The 18,774-nt window shown below is 47.2% G+C and overlaps 6 protein-coding genes and 1 non-coding gene across 12 annotated transcripts; 4 read left to right on the top strand and 3 right to left on the bottom strand.

Moving 5' to 3' along the window:
* Window positions 1-226: 226 nt before the first annotated feature.
* CG17111 (uncharacterized protein) lies at window positions 227-4,773 on the top strand. Its single transcript, NM_142862.2, has 8 exons — window positions 227-835; window positions 1,604-1,948; window positions 2,018-2,207; window positions 2,685-2,925; window positions 3,024-3,204; window positions 3,261-3,474; window positions 3,533-3,730; window positions 3,793-4,773. The coding sequence occupies exons 1-8, from the start codon at window positions 745-747 to the stop codon at window positions 4,709-4,711; spliced, it is 2,379 nt and encodes a 792-aa protein (NP_651119.2). The 5' UTR covers window positions 227-744; the 3' UTR covers window positions 4,712-4,773.
* Ublcp1 (Ubiquitin-like domain-containing C-terminal domain phosphatase 1) lies at window positions 4,735-5,993 on the bottom strand. The gene is made up of 2 exons (NM_142861.4): window positions 5,667-5,993; window positions 4,735-5,609 (listed from the first exon to the last, which is right to left on the bottom strand). The coding sequence occupies exons 1-2, from the start codon at window positions 5,824-5,826 to the stop codon at window positions 4,807-4,809; spliced, it is 963 nt and encodes a 320-aa protein (NP_651118.1). The 5' UTR covers window positions 5,827-5,993; the 3' UTR covers window positions 4,735-4,806.
* A 188-nt stretch (window positions 5,994-6,181) lies between these two features.
* sav (salvador) lies at window positions 6,182-8,877 on the top strand. Of its 2 annotated transcripts, none has more exons than NM_001202340.2 (3): window positions 6,182-7,099; window positions 7,503-8,456; window positions 8,530-8,877. In NM_001202340.2, exons 1-3 carry the CDS (start codon window positions 6,303-6,305, stop codon window positions 8,588-8,590), a joined length of 1,812 nt encoding a protein of 603 aa, NP_001189269.1. In that variant the 5' UTR covers window positions 6,182-6,302; the 3' UTR covers window positions 8,591-8,877. The 2 variants fall into 2 exon arrangements, with proteins under 2 accessions (NP_001189269.1, NP_788721.1); NM_176544.3 differs by having other exon boundaries at window positions 6,182-7,114.
* Ctns (Cystinosin) lies at window positions 8,528-13,076 on the top strand. Of its 2 annotated transcripts, none has more exons than NM_176543.2 (8): window positions 8,528-8,602; window positions 11,160-11,287; window positions 11,348-11,444; window positions 11,515-11,697; window positions 11,763-12,123; window positions 12,310-12,598; window positions 12,655-12,757; window positions 12,858-13,076. In NM_176543.2, the coding sequence occupies exons 2-8, from the start codon at window positions 11,233-11,235 to the stop codon at window positions 12,961-12,963; spliced, it is 1,194 nt and encodes a 397-aa protein (NP_788720.2). In that variant the 5' UTR covers window positions 8,528-8,602; window positions 11,160-11,232; the 3' UTR covers window positions 12,964-13,076. The 2 variants fall into 2 exon arrangements, with proteins under 2 accessions (NP_788720.2, NP_651116.1); NM_142859.3 differs by lacking the exon at window positions 8,528-8,602 and adding an exon at window positions 9,939-10,053.
* Window positions 9,502-14,570, bottom strand: asRNA:CR46089 (antisense RNA:CR46089). Its single transcript, NR_133437.1, has one exon.
* p53 lies at window positions 13,404-17,829 on the top strand. Of its 4 annotated transcripts, none has more exons than NM_206544.2 (9): window positions 13,404-13,521; window positions 13,581-13,904; window positions 14,287-14,367; window positions 14,438-14,474; window positions 14,538-14,564; window positions 16,362-16,671; window positions 16,736-16,982; window positions 17,045-17,439; window positions 17,499-17,829. In NM_206544.2, exons 1-9 carry the CDS (start codon window positions 13,478-13,480, stop codon window positions 17,519-17,521), a joined length of 1,488 nt encoding a protein of 495 aa, NP_996267.1. In that variant the 5' UTR covers window positions 13,404-13,477; the 3' UTR covers window positions 17,522-17,829. The 4 variants fall into 4 exon arrangements, with proteins under 4 accessions (NP_996267.1, NP_001163694.1, NP_996268.1 ...); NM_001170223.1 differs by having other exon boundaries at window positions 13,581-14,129; NM_206545.2 differs by lacking the exons at window positions 13,404-13,521; window positions 13,581-13,904 and adding an exon at window positions 13,981-14,129.
* On the bottom strand, window positions 14,583-15,797 carry Gr94a (Gustatory receptor 94a; the record flags this gene model as incomplete). Its single annotated transcript, NM_170046.1, has 1 exon — window positions 14,583-15,797. The coding sequence occupies one exon, from the start codon at window positions 15,795-15,797 to the stop codon at window positions 14,583-14,585; it is 1,215 nt and encodes a 404-aa protein (NP_732816.1).
* Window positions 17,830-18,774: the final 945 nt, after the last annotated feature.

Raw genomic sequence — 18,774 nt, 5'->3', positions numbered from 1 at the left:
ATGTAATTTATTTGGGTTAATATATTTTTCGCAGTGTACTGCTTCTGCTGCGTCACTTCACATTCGTATCATTTACATACGCAGCACTGCGGAGTGAGTCGCTGAGTACCTGGCGCTCTGGGGTCTCTGGGATCTCTGGGCTTGGGGATGGATCTCCACTCGATGATCTCTCCGCCTGGGAGCCCAGATCATCGTCTGCTATTTGCAAGTCGAGAGTCGCGCGAGTCGGACGTACAATCGCCGCAGCGGAATCAAGTGTGATAAAAGTGAACAGAACTTTAGCCAAGTGCATTTGGCTAATGGAAGTGGTGGCAAAAGTCAAAGCCACACGTTATACTCGAATTTAAAAACAAATAAATAATGCATAAGCAGGCGAGTTTGAAGTAATTAGCACAACGATGATGCTGGCGGCCAACTGACCCACATCGGGAAATCGCTCTAATTCATATTTGTTGTCGAGTGGGCCAGGATAACAGGATAACAGGATACTGCTGGCTCATTTGCATTTGCATATATGCAAATAGTTCGATCTGCAGGCGATTGAGTGACCGAAAGTGTTGGACTGTGCCAAATACATAACCAGCTAACGGGCAAAAAGCCACTGAATAAATGGCCCTTGTTACTCGGTTCGTGTAATGCGTCTACGAGTTTAGCCCGTGTTCTGACCGAGAATCAATTAAAATTTATTGCACGAGCATGCCAAACAATTCGCGGTTGCAGCCACAAAAACGCATCTGAAAAACAATGCCACCACTCCAATCACTTGTGACCGCCCCCCGGCTATGCAAATTAGCCATTGCAGCGATTTTGCTAATTCTCCAGCTAAACGCTAGTGGTGAGTTCTCAGTTGGCTAATATATATATATGTATATATATGAAATATGAAAAATCGGAAAACCCCTTTGCAAACATTGCTCCGCGCTTAGCTCATGATGATGCCAATTCCGAGAGCGTTTTGAAGATGCACTCGCCATTTGCATTCAAAAGCCAAGCGAATAAATGGAGAAGCAAAACCAAAACTGCATAGATCAATTTACAAGTCGGCAAAGGGGTTTACTCGCTGCATGTGCATGTCAGCTGCTATTATAGATTTATTTATTGGCAAACACCCTGAGAACGAGTTTCATTGGGGGGCCTAAGTGGGAGAATGACCTACACAGGAAAGTGCTCTTAACTAAGCAACTAACTTCTGGAAAAGCGGAAGTGGAGAGATTAAGTACTATCTTATAGATATGCCAGAATATCAAAAAAGTATCTACCAGATACCTTGAAAGATCTCTGCATATCTCAATTGCAATTCATGATAAGTTTGTTAAGTTACGTTTTTTAATTTCCAATTCAACCTTTCAATTAGTTAATAACGCCAATCTCAGACATTCCTAAACCCCCTCCCTACTTAAGGGTAAATCCCGATGATGCTTGATTGATTTTCTCATTGCTCAGCTATGCATAAAAATATCATATTAATTGATGAGCACGAGCTTAGCTACCAGAATTGAAATCCATATGACTGCTCGGCAATTTGAAAAATGCGTTGGTTCCCAGTCATGCGCATCCCGTTGGATTGAAACCCACATTCATGGCATTCCGTTCTGCCCCCCAGTTGCGCTGCTGCTCAAGTGTCCGTTGCACCAGTTGCAGCTGCAGAAGATCGTCGGATTCCGGCCACCGCTGGAGTATCTGAATGCGGATAATCGGATCTACGGACCGGAAATGGTGAGCAACTTCAAGACTCGCAACGGCCAACAGGAACTTCCGGTCAGCCAGGTGTGCTGGCGCATCTGCAACGAGGATCCCGATTGCATTGCCTATGTCCATCTGCTGGACACGGACGAGTGCCATGGCTACTCGTACTTCGAGCGAACCTCGCGCTATCTGGCCATTTCGGGTGAACTGCCTCTGGTGGCAGACGGCGAGGCCGTCTTCTACGAAAAGACCTGCCTCCGAGGTGAGTAATTCTCCAGCCAAACCTCCGGAAGTGGCCGTGATCCGCCTCTAATCCATTCCGACCTTGCAGTTCCCGATGCGTGCCGTGGGCGTCTCTGGGCACTGACCAAAATCCCCGGCAGCACGCTGGTCTACCACAGCAAGAAGACCATTTCGACGCTGGTCACGCGGCGTGAGTGCGCCGAGCGCTGCTTCTTCGAAACCCAGTTCCGATGCCTCTCCGCCTCCTTTGCGCCCTCCTATCGGAACAATCGTGAGCGGTAATTGACTATTTGTTGTTTGTTGTTTGCTATTTGGTTGTTTGTTGTTGTCGGTTGTCAGTGGGTGGTTGTTGTAGTTGCTGGTCGCCGGACAAATGAATAGCTTTTGTTGTGCATTTTTAATGCATGGTCGAGACTTTTCGCCGGATTATGACATCACTCCGAGGATGGTGATGGGATAGGTTAGGACTATTCAACAATGTGTAGCAAGCTAATAATATGATAATATGATATTATAATACGAAAGAAAGATATATCCAGAAGACATCATCTTTTCGAAGCTATGTTCTTTTCCAAACAAATTTTTACAAAATAAGATAAGTATTTTTGAAAAGTGAGATCATCAGCAATCATCTAGATTTTCTTAAACTCAAGTATATATCGAATTCTTCTGAAATAACCGAACTGACTTGGTCATAATCGACACATCATCGTTTAGAAGTTAATAAAGCAACCTTTAACCCTCCTCTTTCGTAGCTTCCGCGGCGAGGCGGGTCCTGGCCAGCGTCCGTCTCCCCGCCTCGGCAGATGTATGCTGAGCGACAGGGACAAGACCGTCCAGCCGGACGCCTTTCGCGCGGCTCCATACGACGAGGAGTACATGGAGAACCAGTGCCACGAACGGGCCATCGAAAGTGACAACTGTTCCTACGAGCTGTACGCCAACAGCAGTTTCATCTATGCGGAGGCCAGGTATTTGGGCCTCTCCCAAAAAGAGGTGTGTCCGCCGCGCTTCGGATGTCGCGCATTATGATTGTAATCGAAATGGATGGGGGGTCGGATGATTGATTGATGGCTTCTACCTCCGTATTGCAGTGTCAGGCGATGTGCTCCCACGAGGCGAAGTTCTACTGCCAGGGTGTCTCCTTCTACTATGTAAACCAACTCTCGCTGTCCGAGTGTCTCCTCCACTCGGAGGACATTGTATCCCTGGGTCCGCGAAGCCTGAAGCTCCGTGAAAACTCGGTGTACATGCGGAGGGTCAAGTGCCTGGATGGTAAGATCTTCTGGGGATGTGGTATGCTCAATCTTAATCGATTCCTTATTCCGCAGTCCGGGTTTTTTGCACCCGCGATGAGATGACCATTAAGTACAATCCCAAGGACTGGTTCGTCGGCAAGATCTATGCCAGCATGCACTCCAAGGACTGCCTGGCCAGAGGATCGGGCAATGGGAGTGTTCTGCTGACGCTCCAGATCGGCAGCGAGGTAAAGGAGAACCGCTGTGGCATCCTGCGTGCCTACGAAATGACACAGGAATACCAAAGGTAAGATGAAGTCCAATGTCCAGTCCATTTTTTTAATTATATCATTTGCATTATTTAGAACGTTCATATCTGCTCTGGTGGTCATCCAAAACAATCCAAATGTGCAAACCCAGGGCGACCGGCTCATCAAGGTTGGCTGTATACAGAGCAATGCCACCACATCGCTGGGCGTTTCGGTTCGGGACAGCAGTGTGGATAGCTCAGAGCCTGTGCCCAGCGCCATTGCACTGGAGTCCTCATTGGAGTACACAGAACAGTGAGTGTATTCTTAATAGAATCCCTCAAAATGCTTAATTCTATCACAATCGATACCTGCAGCATGTTCCCACACGAGGGTGTGGTTCACTACAACAGCAGCACTGGGCCCCATCCGCATCCCAGCATCTCGCTTCAGATTTTGGATCTATCCCACCAGCACGAGACCAACGACGTGCAGATTGGACAGAACCTGGAACTACAGATTGTGGCGGAGTACAGCCCACAGCAGTTGGCAGAGCACATGGAGTTGCAGCTGGCACCACTACCCGACTTTCGTGCTACCTCGCTGGTGGCCAAGACAGCGGACAATGAGAACTTTGTGCTGCTGATCGACGAGCGAGGATGTCCCACAGATGCCAGTGTGTTTCCCGCTTTGGAAAGGGTACACACAGCCAGCAGGAGCATGTTGCGCGCTCGCTTCCATGCCTTCAAGTTCTCAGGAACGGCCAACGTAAGCTTCGATGTAAAGATTCGCTTCTGCGTGGAGCGCTGCTCGCCCAGCAATTGTATTAGTTCATCCTGGCAACGGAGAAGGCGACAGGCTGACCAACCAGATCGTAGACCGGAAGACCTACGAGTTCAGAACCCCGTGTACATCTCCACGGTGGTGGATGTGGCTCCGCAACCAGACAACTTTACCAGATCGCAGGAGGAATTGCCCCTCAACTACAATATCCGGGTGCACGGTCCGGACCAGAGCAACACCAATAGTTATCTGTACGGCGAGCGGGGAGTGCTGCTCATTGCTGGCATAGACGACCCGCTGCACCTGGATAACGTTTGCATCAACCAGAGCCTGCTGATTGCACTGTTCATCTTCTGGCTGATCTGTCAAGTTGCCCTGCTCTTCGGCTGTGGAATGGTGCTGCAGCGCTACCGCCGGCTGGCCAAGCTCGAGGATGAGCGACGCAGGCTGCACGAGGAGTACCTGGAGGCGAGGAGAGTCCACTGGGCGGATCAAGGCGGATACACACTCTAATTGACGGCTGGAACGCAATGCGTATAAAATGCATCTTAATTTAATAAACATAAATCTAACATAAATCTAACAAATGTTTGCAACCGAGGATAAGTTCAGGAGTTCTTCTTGGGATGGTAGTGCTCCCACTTGCGATGGTTTAGCGAATTGAAATCCGGGCAGTGGTGAGCGATTTTGCGCAAATAGTCGGACAACTTGAGCAGCTCGGTGTCCGTGCCACGGTTGAGATGAGCCTGACGGAATGGGCGGATCTTTAGGCCGGACTTTGGGTTCATAAGGAAGTTGCGACGGATGTCATCAAACATGATAGTGTTGCTCGAGTTGTATTGCTTGTACAGGGCCCAGATTACACCAAGCGGCTTTACGTCCACCACACCGCGCTCCGGCACATGAACTGATATCATGGCGGTGGAGTCCAGATAGAACATCACCTTGTAGTTATCGTTACTGGCCACGCCCAGCAGGCGCATCTTTTCCTCGATCCAGCGCATGCTGGTGGCGGACCAGATGACAATGTCGTAGTCCTCGTAGGCGGAAGTCAGAAACTCGTGCAGATACGGACGCATTAGCTCCGTGCCTGTTTCAGCAGGCGATCGGTGATCGAATAGGGTATAGTCTATGTCCAGGACAAGCAGCTTCTTGCCCTCACGCGGCGGCGCTAACTCCTTGATCTTGTAGTCTCGCACACGACGCTGCACCTTGGCCAAATAGACGGCGGAGTGCTCCACGGACTCTTCGCGTTCATCGGCGTCATCGAAGTCGTCGACCACTTCGCCAATATTATCGGGCAGGCTGCACGCATCCTCGATATCGGCCTCTGTGGAGCCCACCATCATAAGCTTAAAGTTGGGCTTCAGCTCCAAAGCGCTGATCTTCACATTGTCGGCTGCTGTCTTTCCTGCAAGTCATTGGATCTTAAAACTGAAATATCCCGAAGCCTAGGAGTGTCACGCACCTTTGTACTTCAGGTTGAGCAGCTTTTGACGTTCCGGACGCACCTGTGTCTTGCGGAATATCTCGTGACGCAGCACTTCCACGGTGTCCTGGTCGGTGAGGTCCACCGGGTACTCCTTACCACTCCATTTTACAATCACTACCACTTCTTTGACCTCCATCTTAGCTGGTTTCTATTCCGCTATTAATTTATCACACCATATATGGTAATGTATGTTTGTTGGATAGAATCCAGCAAGTGGTTTGCAATAGTGTACCTTAAAGATATTAACTAATTTATTAGAAGACCATATAAACAGTCGAGTTGTCAGAAGTCGATAGATACTATCGATTGCAACGCCCGGCGTTATCGATTGCAATCGGCTTGCAATAAAAATAATGATTTTTTGATTATATTTTTCAGAGATTATTAAAAAATATTTTAAATTTTTTAAAATTATATATTTAGCAATTAAAGAAAGTCATGCAAAGACATGAGGAATGTCCCCAAGTTGCCAATAGGCGATTGTTTCGCCAGTTCATTGGCCACACTGGTCACCAGCTGAAAACACAAAAACCGATCGTACAGCATAAATTTAGCTCGAAAATGGACTAAACAAAGACAGCGATCCGGAATCCGAGCGGAAACATAGTCTGCATGAACTATCTAACGATCCTGCTGTGCAACCGAAAACCGACGATGCTCTCGCGCCGGAACAAGGAGAAGTCCCAGCACAAGGAGGGCGTGGTGGGGAAGTACATGAAGAAGGACACCCCACCGGATATTTCGGTGATCAATGTGTGGAGCGATCAGCGGGCCAAGAAGAAATCGCTGCAGCGCTGTGCGAGCACCTCGCCCAGCTGCGAGTTCCATCCGCGCAGCTCGAGCACCAGTCGGAACACCTACTCCTGCACGGACTCGCAGCCGGACTACTACCATGCTCGACGAGCACAGAGCCAGATGCCCCTGCAGCAGCACTCCCACTCGCATCCTCACTCTCTGCCCCACCCCTCCCATCCGCATGTGCGTAGTCATCCTCCCCTGCCGCCCCACCAGTTCCGCGCCAGCAGCAATCAGTTGAGTCAGAACAGCAGCAACTACGTTAATTTCGAGCAGATCGAGCGGATGCGCCGTCAGCAGTCGTCGCCACTGCTGCAGACCACATCATCGCCGGCGCCGGGAGCCGGAGGATTCCAGCGCAGCTACTCCACCACCCAGCGGCAGCATCATCCCCATCTGGGTGGTGACAGCTACGATGCAGATCAGGGCCTGCTAAGCGCCTCCTATGCCAACATGTTGCAACTGCCCCAGCGGCCACACTCGCCCGCTCACTACGCCGTCCCGCCGCAGCAGCAGCAGCATCCACAGATTCATCAACAGCACGCCTCGACGCCGTTTGGCTCCACGCTGCGGTTCGATCGAGCTGCCATGTCCATCAGGGAGCGACAGCCCAGGTATCAGCCAACTAGGTAAACTGCCTCTTGAAGTACTATATTTGAATAGATAGCGCGCGATTGATAAAGTGGGTAGAGATAATATGAGCAGCTCTTGATTAAAGGAATAATCCGTAAAAACTACATATTGTCAAAAAGTGCTTAATATTATTATAACTTTTAAACAATGACAATGCACGAAATGTTTTATTTTCGAAACATTTATTGTTCAAAGATTTTTTATTTGATAACAGATTGCTTTATTTATTTACAATAAGAAAAGTTGATGTACAAAACCGGTTTCTACTCGCCTTACAATAATTAAAACAATAACACAATATATGATTTTCTGTACGAGGAATATAATGGAATATATATGATATATACAACATTTTTAAACACATTTTCTCTTCTGTTTCCACAGCTCTCCGATGCAGCAGCAACAACAACAACAACAACAGCAGCAGCAGCAGCTGCAGCACACACAACTGGCAGCTCACCTGGGCGGCAGCTACTCCAGCGATTCGTACCCGATCTACGAGAATCCGTCCCGCGTCATCTCGATGCGCGCCACGCAGTCGCAGCGATCGGAGTCGCCCATCTACAGCAATACGACGGCCTCGTCGGCCACGCTGGCCGTGGTTCCGCAGCATCATCATCAGGGTCACCTGGCGGTGCCATCTGGAAGCGGGGGAGGATCCCTGAGCGGCAGCGGTCGTGGTGGCAGTTCTGGCAGTGTTCGCGGCGCCTCTACCTCAGTGCAATCACTGTACGTCCCACCGCGAACTCCGCCCAGTGCGGTTGCCGGAGCGGGAGGCAGTGCCAATGGGTCGCTGCAGAAGGTACCATCACAGCAATCGCTCACGGAGCCCGAGGAGCTGCCTCTGCCGCCCGGCTGGGCCACTCAGTACACGCTACACGGTCGGAAATACTATATTGATCACAATGCGCATACCACGCACTGGAATCATCCGTTGGAGCGCGAAGGTCTGCCGGTGGGCTGGCGGCGGGTGGTGTCCAAGATGCATGGCACCTACTATGAGAACCAGTATACCGGGCAGAGCCAACGTCAGCATCCATGCTTGACCTCCTACTATGTCTACACGACGTCTGCGGAGCCACCGAAAGCGATTCGACCAGAGGCGTCGCTCTATGCCCCACCCACGCACACTCACAATGCACTGGTGCCGGCCAATCCCTATCTGCTCGAGGAGATCCCCAAGTGGTTGGCCGTCTACTCGGAGGCGGACTCGTCCAAGGACCACCTGCTGCAGTTCAACATGTTTAGCCTGCCGGAGCTGGAGGGCTTCGACAGCATGCTGGTGCGGCTCTTCAAGCAGGAACTGGGCACCATCGTGGGCTTCTACGAGCGCTACCGGTAAGTGAGCGGCCACATGCCGCTGCATTCTCCGCTCTCCGAAAAGCCACTACTCTCTTGTTACACCTTTCAGTCGCGCTTTGATACTCGAGAAGAATCGACGCGCCGGCCAGAACCAGAACCAAAACCAGTGACCCGGTGACCAGGTGACGACTGACTCAGACCACATACTCGCCAGCAGCTATATGCACATCATAGTGCTCCTGTAATCGACCTTTAACTTATTTAACCATCGACTCATCGCGAAATCAGTGCCTTATACGAAACCAGACGAGATGGTAGCCAAGCAGATCCATGACAGTTCGAATGCCTTGATGAAACGTAGAATTGTGCTACGTTCTATATAACCTTAATGTGATTTGAGCTTGGCGTTTGTTTGTAATGTGAGCAAAGAAAATTAAACTGGTTTACTGATCATCTTACCTGCCGAGCGCAATTGTAATCGATGTGCCACCTGAAACCCCACAGGTATTTAACCTGGGAGTCCGATTCATCGACGGATGTTTTGGAAATTCAGCGCCGCGAAGTGTAAATAAAGGGCAACAGTTGGTGGCCAAGTCTTACTCGACTTGGCTTGGCACATATTTCCGAGTTCCATGCCAAGTTTTCGATTCGCTTGCAAAAATTATGCATTGGGCACAAGTGAATCGTGGCCGATTCTGTATTGGCAAAAAAAAAAACAGCGCTCCAATAGAAAGTGAATCTTATGTTTGTTTTCGTTTGGCTATGCTTATTTTTAGTCGAACCTGATAATTCATTCAGTCGCCTCTTATCGAATGCTTATAAAACTTTATAGTCACTGTTTCTGCAGGTCCCTCAAAAACAGTTTCTACTGCTGATAAGAAGTTTTCGAAGTCTGGGGAGTATTCGGCATTGGAAAGGCCAAAAGTTGTGTTTTATTATATTTTGAACATATTAAACAGGATACATAAAACGAGAGTTTTAGATTGTAATTACATTTGTCATATCTTTTGCTAAATTGATAAGTAAACAGAAAATATGACTCGATGGATATTATTGACTAATAATATATATTTAGGGGTTTGGTATGATTACTTTGTACTGTGAGATACAAGTTCGTTTGTCCCACAGATACTTTTCAATTCATAGCTTATCCTACAGATACATTTCAATTCATAGCTTATCCCGTAGATACATTTCCATTCATTGCTTATCCCACAGATACATTTTAGCATATTTTTTTTGAAATTTGAATTTGAAAAAAAAGTGTTTTTTTTTTTTTTGTTTTGAGAACTACTCGTCTTGTCAAAATATTTAACTGTTCCCGACTGAAGTGCCCACCTTTTCGGCCGCCGGGTTCTCAAGTGCAAAAATAATGTATAATAAAAAGCCAAGATACGTCGGCGGTCCGCTCTCGCCCCACTTGTTGTTGCTGCTGCCGCTGGTGCGTCGCTGCCGCTGCCGCAGTCGACGTCGACTCCATCGCTCCAATATTTAAACGGATCCATTGGATCGCGCACTCAGTCGCACTGGAGAGTCGCCATCGCAGCCATCATCATAGCATTCCATTCCACTTGTAGCCATCGGCAGTCGCTCAATCGTCAGTTGGGACACATTATTTAACTTCATTCTTAACGTGAGTGAATTGATGTGTTGGGTGGCGATCATGCATATAGCATAGGCAAACAACTGTTCTAATCCGCATTATCTTAATCACAATAATCCGGCGGCTTATACAGATGTTTTGCGTTAGCAGTTGGCGGCTAAAAGCCTCTGCTTGCCCACATGCCAGTGAAAGTTCTAATCCGGCTCAAACAGACGCACAACAAGCGTATCTCGTGCGTGGAATCATGAATGAATAAATGGGTGTTACTGTTAACTAACAATGGACCTTTTTACCAATCAATCGTCTTATCTATCACCAGAATTGAAACAGAATTAGTGAATAACTTATGGTGCATATCAGTTGAAACATGAAGATTCGTGTGAACGATCGTGAAAGATATGGTGTTCGAACTTTAAATTACCCTTGTAGTTTACCACTCTCATTAGTTTTGATTTATGTAGAACCAAAATTTGGATCGTGACTTGCGATTAGTATTGCAATCGCAGTGCATTGCCCAATCTATTGATTATCTGCAACTTGTGGCAGACTGCCGCAATAATTCGACGGACACTATCAGCTAGCTCCATTGATTGAGATAAGCCCGTTCTCACGCGGTGTTTTACACTTCTTGGCAATCGCCAAGTCACGGCCCTCGCCATATAAAAAATATAGTATGAACAATCGGGAATCTTTTGGTTTTACGATCGACCGACAAAGCCCATGTATTTCCTGTTACGTCCATTTGGGCCATATAGGCACATAAAATGGGTGCTCCAACGCTTGCCGTGGGAAAGTGTGCTCCAATTGCAAAGTTGTAACATTGAGCGACATTTGATGAAGGTTACCGACTTTTATCTCGACAAAAACACACACGAATTCCAGATGAAGCGAGCGTGCGTAGTTTGCACTGCAAGTTTTTTTTTTGGAACAAATAGTTTTATGTTTATATCATTTTATATCATATTATATTCCTTATTGATTGAGTGTCTGCACGGGTCATTAAATTAAGAAGCAAAAAAAAAAAAGGTGTCAGGAATTGCATTCCATACTCCTACGAGTAGATATCAATTTCACCCGATCGTGGTCAATTGGTCAATTGAAGTAATTCACAATTGAATCAATACAATACCATATAGGGCTTCATTGAAGAAGATGCCAGCAGGACTGGATGCTCATGCATGAATAAGTTGAACGTTGAACGCAAGCAGAATGGATTTCAGCACACACCGCCTGACCACTTTGCTGCTCCTCCTCCTGGCCACAGGTGAGATATCGCAATCCAGATATTGCGATCTAATAATGAGGGAATTTCTCCTGCCCACAGTTGCCCTGGGAAATGCCCAAAGCAGTCAGCTCACCGTCGATTCCCATGACATCACCGTTCTGCTGAACAGCAACGAGACTTTTCTGGTGTTCGCCAAGTGAGTTGCCATTGCCGGGAAATCCAAATCCAAAACATATGGCATCGTAAATCTATTGTGCCCATTACAGCGGATTGCTAGACAGCGACGTGGAAGTTGCGCTGGGAACAGATTCGGAGGATCATTTGCTCCTCGATCCCGCAACGTTTGTGTATCCAGCGGGCAGTACTCGAAATCAGTCGGTGGTGATAACTGGCCTCAAAGCCGGCAACGTCAAAGTGGTCGCAGATAGCGATGATGCGAACAAAGAGATGTGAGTAACTTCACGGGAATCCCAACTGTTCCCGTACCTAATTGGAAAATTCACTTATTTTCCAGTGTGAAGGATGTGTTCGTACGCGTGACTGTGGCCAAATCGAGAGCTTTGATCTACACCTCCATCATCTTTGGCTGGGTTTACTTTGTGGCCTGGTCGGTGTCCTTCTATCCGCAGATCTGGAGCAACTATCGCCGCAAGTCCGTCGAGGGACTGAACTTTGATTTCCTGGCCCTCAATATCGTGGGCTTCACCCTGTACAGCATGTTCAACTGCGGCCTCTATTTCATCGAGGATCTGCAGAACGAGTACGAGGTGCGATATCCGCTGGGAGTGAATCCTGTGATGCTCAACGACGTGGTCTTCTCACTGCATGCCATGTTCGCCACCTGCATTACGATCCTTCAGTGCTTTTTCTATCAGGTAATAATATATATAGCAAATACCATTCAATAGCCTTATCGCCGAAGTGGCAACAGTTGTCGCATTGAACACTAATTGCCATCAATCAAAATGCCAAATCATTTGAATCACAGCGGATAGTTACGATATGAAGAGTAGATAAGGTTTTGACTTGTAAAACATCCATACTTTGTTAAATTTGTCCAGAGAGCACAGCAAAGGGTGTCGTTCATTGCCTACGGAATATTGGCCATCTTCGCCGTGGTGGTCGTCGTGTCTGCCGGTTTGGCCGGAGGATCCGTCATCCATTGGCTGGACTTTCTGTACTACTGCAGTTACGTCAAGCTAACCATTACCATCATCAAGTACGTGCCGCAAGCTCTGATGAACTATCGCCGGAAGAGCACCTCCGGCTGGAGCATCGGCAACATTCTGCTGGATTTCACGGGAGGAACGCTGAGCATGCTGCAAATGATTCTGAATGCTCATAATTACGGTAGGATATAGTCTATCAATTTGTGATTTTCGAATGAAATCGTGTCTGGTTTCCAGATGATTGGGTGTCGATTTTCGGTGATCCCACCAAATTCGGACTGGGTCTGTTTTCCGTGCTCTTCGATGTGTTCTTCATGCTGCAGCACTATGTGTTTTACAGGTGATTGAAACATTGTGTGAATATGATACTTAATCTACGATTATGTCATCTCCACTGTACACTTATCATTATTGCTGTGCTGTTTTCCATTTCTCCCCAGGCATTCGAGGGAATCCTCGAGCTCTGACCTCACCACCGTGACCGATGTTCAAAATCGAACAAATGAGTCGCCGCCGCCGAGCGAAGTGACGACTGAGAAATATTAGAGCTGCATTATCATATGTCTGCTGTAGAGAAAGACTTTTGTGCCAGTAGCGCTTTATGTACATTTTTAGAATTGTAAATATATCCGTATGCCGTAGCTGCCTAAGCTTTGTATAATTCGTGCGTTTTAATTGAAATTTAGTTTGACTAAAATTTGGAATTTCACCATTAAATAAAACTTAATTTTTTGTAGGAGCCAGAAATCATACGGTACATTGCTCGACCATTCAAAGGGCTGTGCAGTGAAACCAATTTGCTGCATACGGCGCGTTATTTGCAAACTAATAAATAGATTGAAGTATTGAAAAAATTTCAAAACAGAAATTCTAACTTGCCGCACAATGGGCAGCACTGTTCGCACTCGGCCAAATCCTTATCGATAGCTTATCGATAGCCATGGATATATGACATTAAGTTAGCCAATTTCCGGTTAGTTGACATCCCTGGAGCACGGAAGATTCTTGCGGACACAAATCGCAACTGCTAAATAAAATTTATTTATTTGAGTGCACAGCCATGAGTCTTCACAAGTCCGCGTCGTTTAGCTTGACTTTTAACCAGTGAGCGGAGATATTTTATTCGGTCTTACCCAACAAAATAATGTTGCGCCTTTTTGCAGAAACACTTCGATTGTTTCGCGTAGCAATAGTCGCACAATTTTTGAAGCTTTCAAGGAGTTCCTGGATTTTTGGGATATCGGCAACGAAGTTTCTGCAGAGTCAGCAGTTCGGGTCTCCAGCAACGGAGCTTTCAACTTGCCGCAGAGTTTTGGCAACGAATCCAACGAATATGCCCACCTGGCTACGCCTGTGGATCCAGCCTACGGAGGCAACAACACGAACAACATGATGCAGTTCACGAACAATCTGGAAATTTTGGCCAACAATAATTCCGATGGCAATAACAAAATTAATGCATGCAACAAATTCGTCTGCCACAAGGGGTGAGCAAATTCAAAACACGCGCTCCAATCGATAAACATTGGCTACGGCGATTGTTCGCGCTGCGTGGCGAATGGCAAAATCCAAATAGTCGGTGGCCACTACGATTCTGTAGTTTTTTGTTAGCGAATTTTTAATATTTAGCCTCCTTCCCCAACAAGATCGCTTGATCAGATATAGCCGACTAAGATGTATATATCACAGCCAATGTCGTGGCACAAAGAAAGGTACAGTGCGGCAACAAATTGATGATCGAACAGTAGAAACCTTGCATGTAGCAACACGCTTGTACTTGCATCATTCGCGCGGCCAACTTGTTTGTGTTTGTTTATCCAGCCAAGGCGCAGTTTGCCACTAAGTTTTTATTTCCCTTTTACACTTTAGCACTGATTCCGAGGATGACTCCACGGAGGTCGATATCAAGGAGGATATTCCGAAAACGGTGGAGGTATCGGGATCGGAATTGTGAGTACCTGGTCACGTGGTCACATGTGGTTTGCCTGGTTGCTAACTATTATTGTTTTTATTATTCCAGGACCACGGAACCCATGGCCTTCTTGCAGGGATTAAACGTGAGTTGTGCTTTTAATGTGCAAAGCTATAGCTTACTAACTATTTAATATTATTCCCCGCAGTCCGGGAATCTGATGCAGTTCAGCCAGGTGGGTAACATCGATTAGCTATTGCATCTTGAAGCGCTGGGACAGATCGGCCTGCACGAGGATCAGCAGGAAGCTGGCCACCGCCGAGAAGACATTGCTGATCAGTCGCATGTCCAGCTCGTACAAGCCCAAGGGTTTAATTTGGTACTTGGTCACCGTGACCAGCAGAGTAAAGCCGTGGACTGCCTGACGGTAGCGGCTGTCCGCATGCTGGAGATTCATCTCCTGGAGAATGACTGCCGATCTTCGGGTGGCCACCAATAGGTGGTTGCACAAATGCGTGAGCAATGTGATCTCCGCCAGCGAGATGGAGAGGAAAACCAGATTGATCAGCGATCCAAGACCATCGTACGGCTTGCCCATGATTAAGGTGTCCGCTATGGCATAGTACAGACTGTAGAAACCCACCGTTATTCCGAGCAGGTGGCATATGAGCGACAGAATCATGGACAAGGACATTGGGGTCAGATACTTTCCCGAATGCACATATATCAACCTATAGCGATACGCCAGCTGGTCGAGTTCATCCGCCAAGGCGCAAAATCGCTGCATGCGGTAGTATTTAGTGTACAACTTTAGCTGGTCCTTCCTCTGCAGCAGATTCACCTCCTGCAGCTGCGCTTCCAGCCGTCTGTTCAGAGCGTACAGAATCTCCTTCACCACCACCATTGCGCCAAAGTAGCAGTTATTGAGAAAATTCGAAATAATTAAGGGAAACAGCCGGTACAAGGTCCAGATCAAGCTCATCTCGGGATGCTGCCGCCTCTGTTGCAGTATGAAAGCCACTTCAATTGTTAGAGGAAAAGCCACGGTCTTGACCAGAGCCAAAACGATGGATATGTACAGCGACCTGCTGTCCAGACGGAATTCTTTTAGGGTATCAAAGAAGGGCACTTTGCTCAACACCTTGGCCACATGGTCACTGATTATCATTTGCGACACATAGTTAATAACAGCCACCGTAATGTTCATATAGCTGTACAGAGTGGTGGCGTCCTTCAGGTTGATCTGACCCTCCTGGTACTCCTTGTAGATTTGCCGCCCGTAAACCAAGCTGAATGCAATTGCCCACAGCGAAGCAAAGGCCAGATTTGCCTTTGAGAAGCGGAATCTTTCACGACGGCCCGCCCGATATCGATTGGCCAGGAGTCCGAAGACGGTCATAAAGCCTATCAGTATGATCGTCAGAAATTTCACCATACGCCGATGCGCGTAGTCGCTGGTGAAGTCCATTTCTCTCGAACAATTAATACAAACTGTGAGCGCACTTTCCACAGCATTAATATCTGCTTAATTGTTTTCCAACTACCCAACTGATGCCATCTAGAGGACCTGTCAAGTAGCCGGACACTATCGGGACACATCGCGAAACGCATGTATTTCACCGGCCGTCCAGAAACCAACTGAGCATGCGTTGTGCTACTACTAGCCACAAACAAAAGAGCATAAGAAGCGTGAGGGAAGCGGCATTCCTTGCGTGACTCAGCCGCTGCCTGCAATTTCATAAGAGCGACATGACGTCAAAGTCGCTTCGAAGTTCACTTTCAGTTGGAGGACAGAACAAAACACTCTTATCTAGCCGATTAGCACGGTGCACTCCTTCCCGTCGTCATCGTTTAGCGAGAATTTCAAGCACTTGTGAAAAATAGAATAGAATACAAAACAAATCGCCAGTCCATTTGTAACTCGAGCAAGCTGGAACATGAAGCTCTATCAGCTCTATGAGCGCAAAGTGTGAACCCTTATATGATTGCGAGTTAAGTTGACATTCAAATAATATCTTGTTTTTGCTTACAGCAATCCGTGCTGCGCGAAATGATGCTGCAGGACATTCAGATCCAGGCGAACACGCTGCCCAAGCTAGAGAATCACAACATCGGTGGTTATTGCTTCAGCATGGTTCTGGATGAGCCGCCCAAGTCTCTTTGGATGTACTCGATTCCGCTGAACAAGCTCTACATCCGGATGAACAAGGCCTTCAACGTGGACGTTCAGTTCAAGTCTAAAATGCCCATCCAACCACTTAATTTGCGTGTGTTCCTTTGCTTCTCCAATGATGTGAGTGCTCCCGTGGTCCGCTGTCAAAATCACCTTAGCGTTGAGCCTTGTAAGTGAAGATAACAATACAGATCGAACAGGATTATTTAACTATCATTTGTACAAACCTTTAGTGACGGCCAATAACGCAAAAATGCGCGAGAGCTTGCTGCGCAGCGAGAATCCCAACAGTGTATATTGTGGAAATGCTCAGGGCAAGGGAATTTCCGAGCGTTTTTCCGTTGTAGTCCCCCTGAACATGAGCCGGTCTGTAACCCGCAGTGGGCTCACGCGCCAGACCCTGGCCTTCAAGTTCGTCTGCCAAAACTCGTGTATCGGGCGAAAAGAAACTTCCTTAGTCTTCTGCCTGGAGAAAGCATGGTAAGGTGACAGCAAAACTCTAGATGGCTAGAACAAAGCTTAACGTGTTTTCTTTCTTGCAGCGGCGATATCGTGGGACAGCATGTTATACATGTTAAAATATGTACGTGCCCCAAGCGGGATCGCATCCAAGACGAACGCCAGCTCAATAGCAAGAAGCGCAAGTCCGTGCCGGAAGCCGCCGAAGAAGATGAGCCGTCCAAGGTGCGTCGGTGCATTGCTATAAAGACGGAGGACACGGAGAGCAATGATAGCCGAGACTGCGACGACTCCGCCGCAGAGTGGAACGTGTCGCGGACACCGGATGGCGATTACCGTCTGGCTATTACGTGCCCCAATAAGGAATGGCTGCTGCAGAGCATCGAGGGCATGATTAAGGAGGCGGCGGCTGAAGTCCTGCGCAATCCCAACCAAGAGAATCTACGTCGCCATGCCAACAAATTGCTGAGCCTTAAGAGTAAGCAGTGAATCGGAGGACAAAGAGATTAAGCTTTACTTACCGAACTTTCCTTTCAGAACGTGCCTACGAGCTGCCATGACTTCTGATCTGGTCGACAATCTCCCAGGTATCAGATACCTTTGAAATGTGTTGCATCTGTGGGGTATACTACATAGCTATTAGTATCTTAAGTTTGTATTAGTCCTTGTTCGTAAGGCGTTTAACGGTGATATTCCCCTTTTGGCATGTTCGATGGCCGAAAAGAAAACATTTTTATATTTTTGATAGTATACTGTTGTTAACTGCAGTTCTATGTGACTACGTAACTTTTGTCTACCACAACAAACATACTCTGTACAAAAAAGCCAAAAGTGAATTTATTAAAGAGTTGTCATATTTTGCAAACATATCCTCGTGGTGTACGCCAATGCCCAGAGCCTACTGTACCCCCACCGTGGAGCACATGCTATGTGACATGTGTGGCTTGTGTGCGGTCAATGCACTCAGGATGCAACTCAGCTAGCTAGCTGCTAATATGTCAAAATTGCTGCGTCGCATTTACATACTTTATTTATACCCGTATCTGCACGTCTTTGGTTTTAGTTCTATGCTTTCAAAAAAAAAAAAACAACCTCAAGCAGGGCGCATGCGTTGCGCCAGCGTTGCACATGTGCGAGGATGCAAAAAAGTGCAACAAACACCAGATGTTGACACTGTGCCGCTGCAGCTGCAGGCGACTTTAGCTTTTGCCACATGCGGCAGCTAAATGTTTACTCTAGCCCACCGATCGCTGTTCATTGACCTAGGGCAGGGGCATTAAGTGCGCCCTAATCGTAACGGAATGATAGCCTCTGTGTCCAAAAATTCAGCCAAAGCGGATGCACTCACTTCCATTTGGGGCCTGTCCTTCTTCGACCGGCTGCCACTTCCACTACCAGTTTGGCACCACGAAAATGGGTCGTTCAAAGTGCTCAAAACCCAGCGGAGCAACTCACTCAATTCTCGTTGGACGAGCGCACAGAAAAGTGGTTTTGGATACGAGTTGAGTTCGAGAGACCTTTCTGCACTGGGAACATACATGCGGCTTTGTGTAACAGAATAATAAAGTACGCAAACATATCTGTAATACTTAAAGCACAAAGAACAAATATAAATGTATCATAATTTGTTTAATTATTTATTCGAGGTTTCCAAACAAGTCATTCTGATAACAAAAGTTGTAAAAATAAAATCCACTAAAATTAAATATCACCCACTTCTCAGAATAAGCACAGCTGTATATACTTCAGTATATATTTTTTTCAGTGCACTTTTCCCAAGCGATGCAATCGCCTTAGAAGCCCAATTAAATAC

This window comes from Drosophila melanogaster, chromosome 3R, assembly GCF_000001215.4.
Source record: "Drosophila melanogaster chromosome 3R".
NCBI lineage: Eukaryota > Metazoa > Arthropoda > Insecta > Diptera > Drosophilidae > Drosophila > Drosophila melanogaster.
This window is presented reverse-complemented; position numbering and strand designations above follow the sequence as displayed.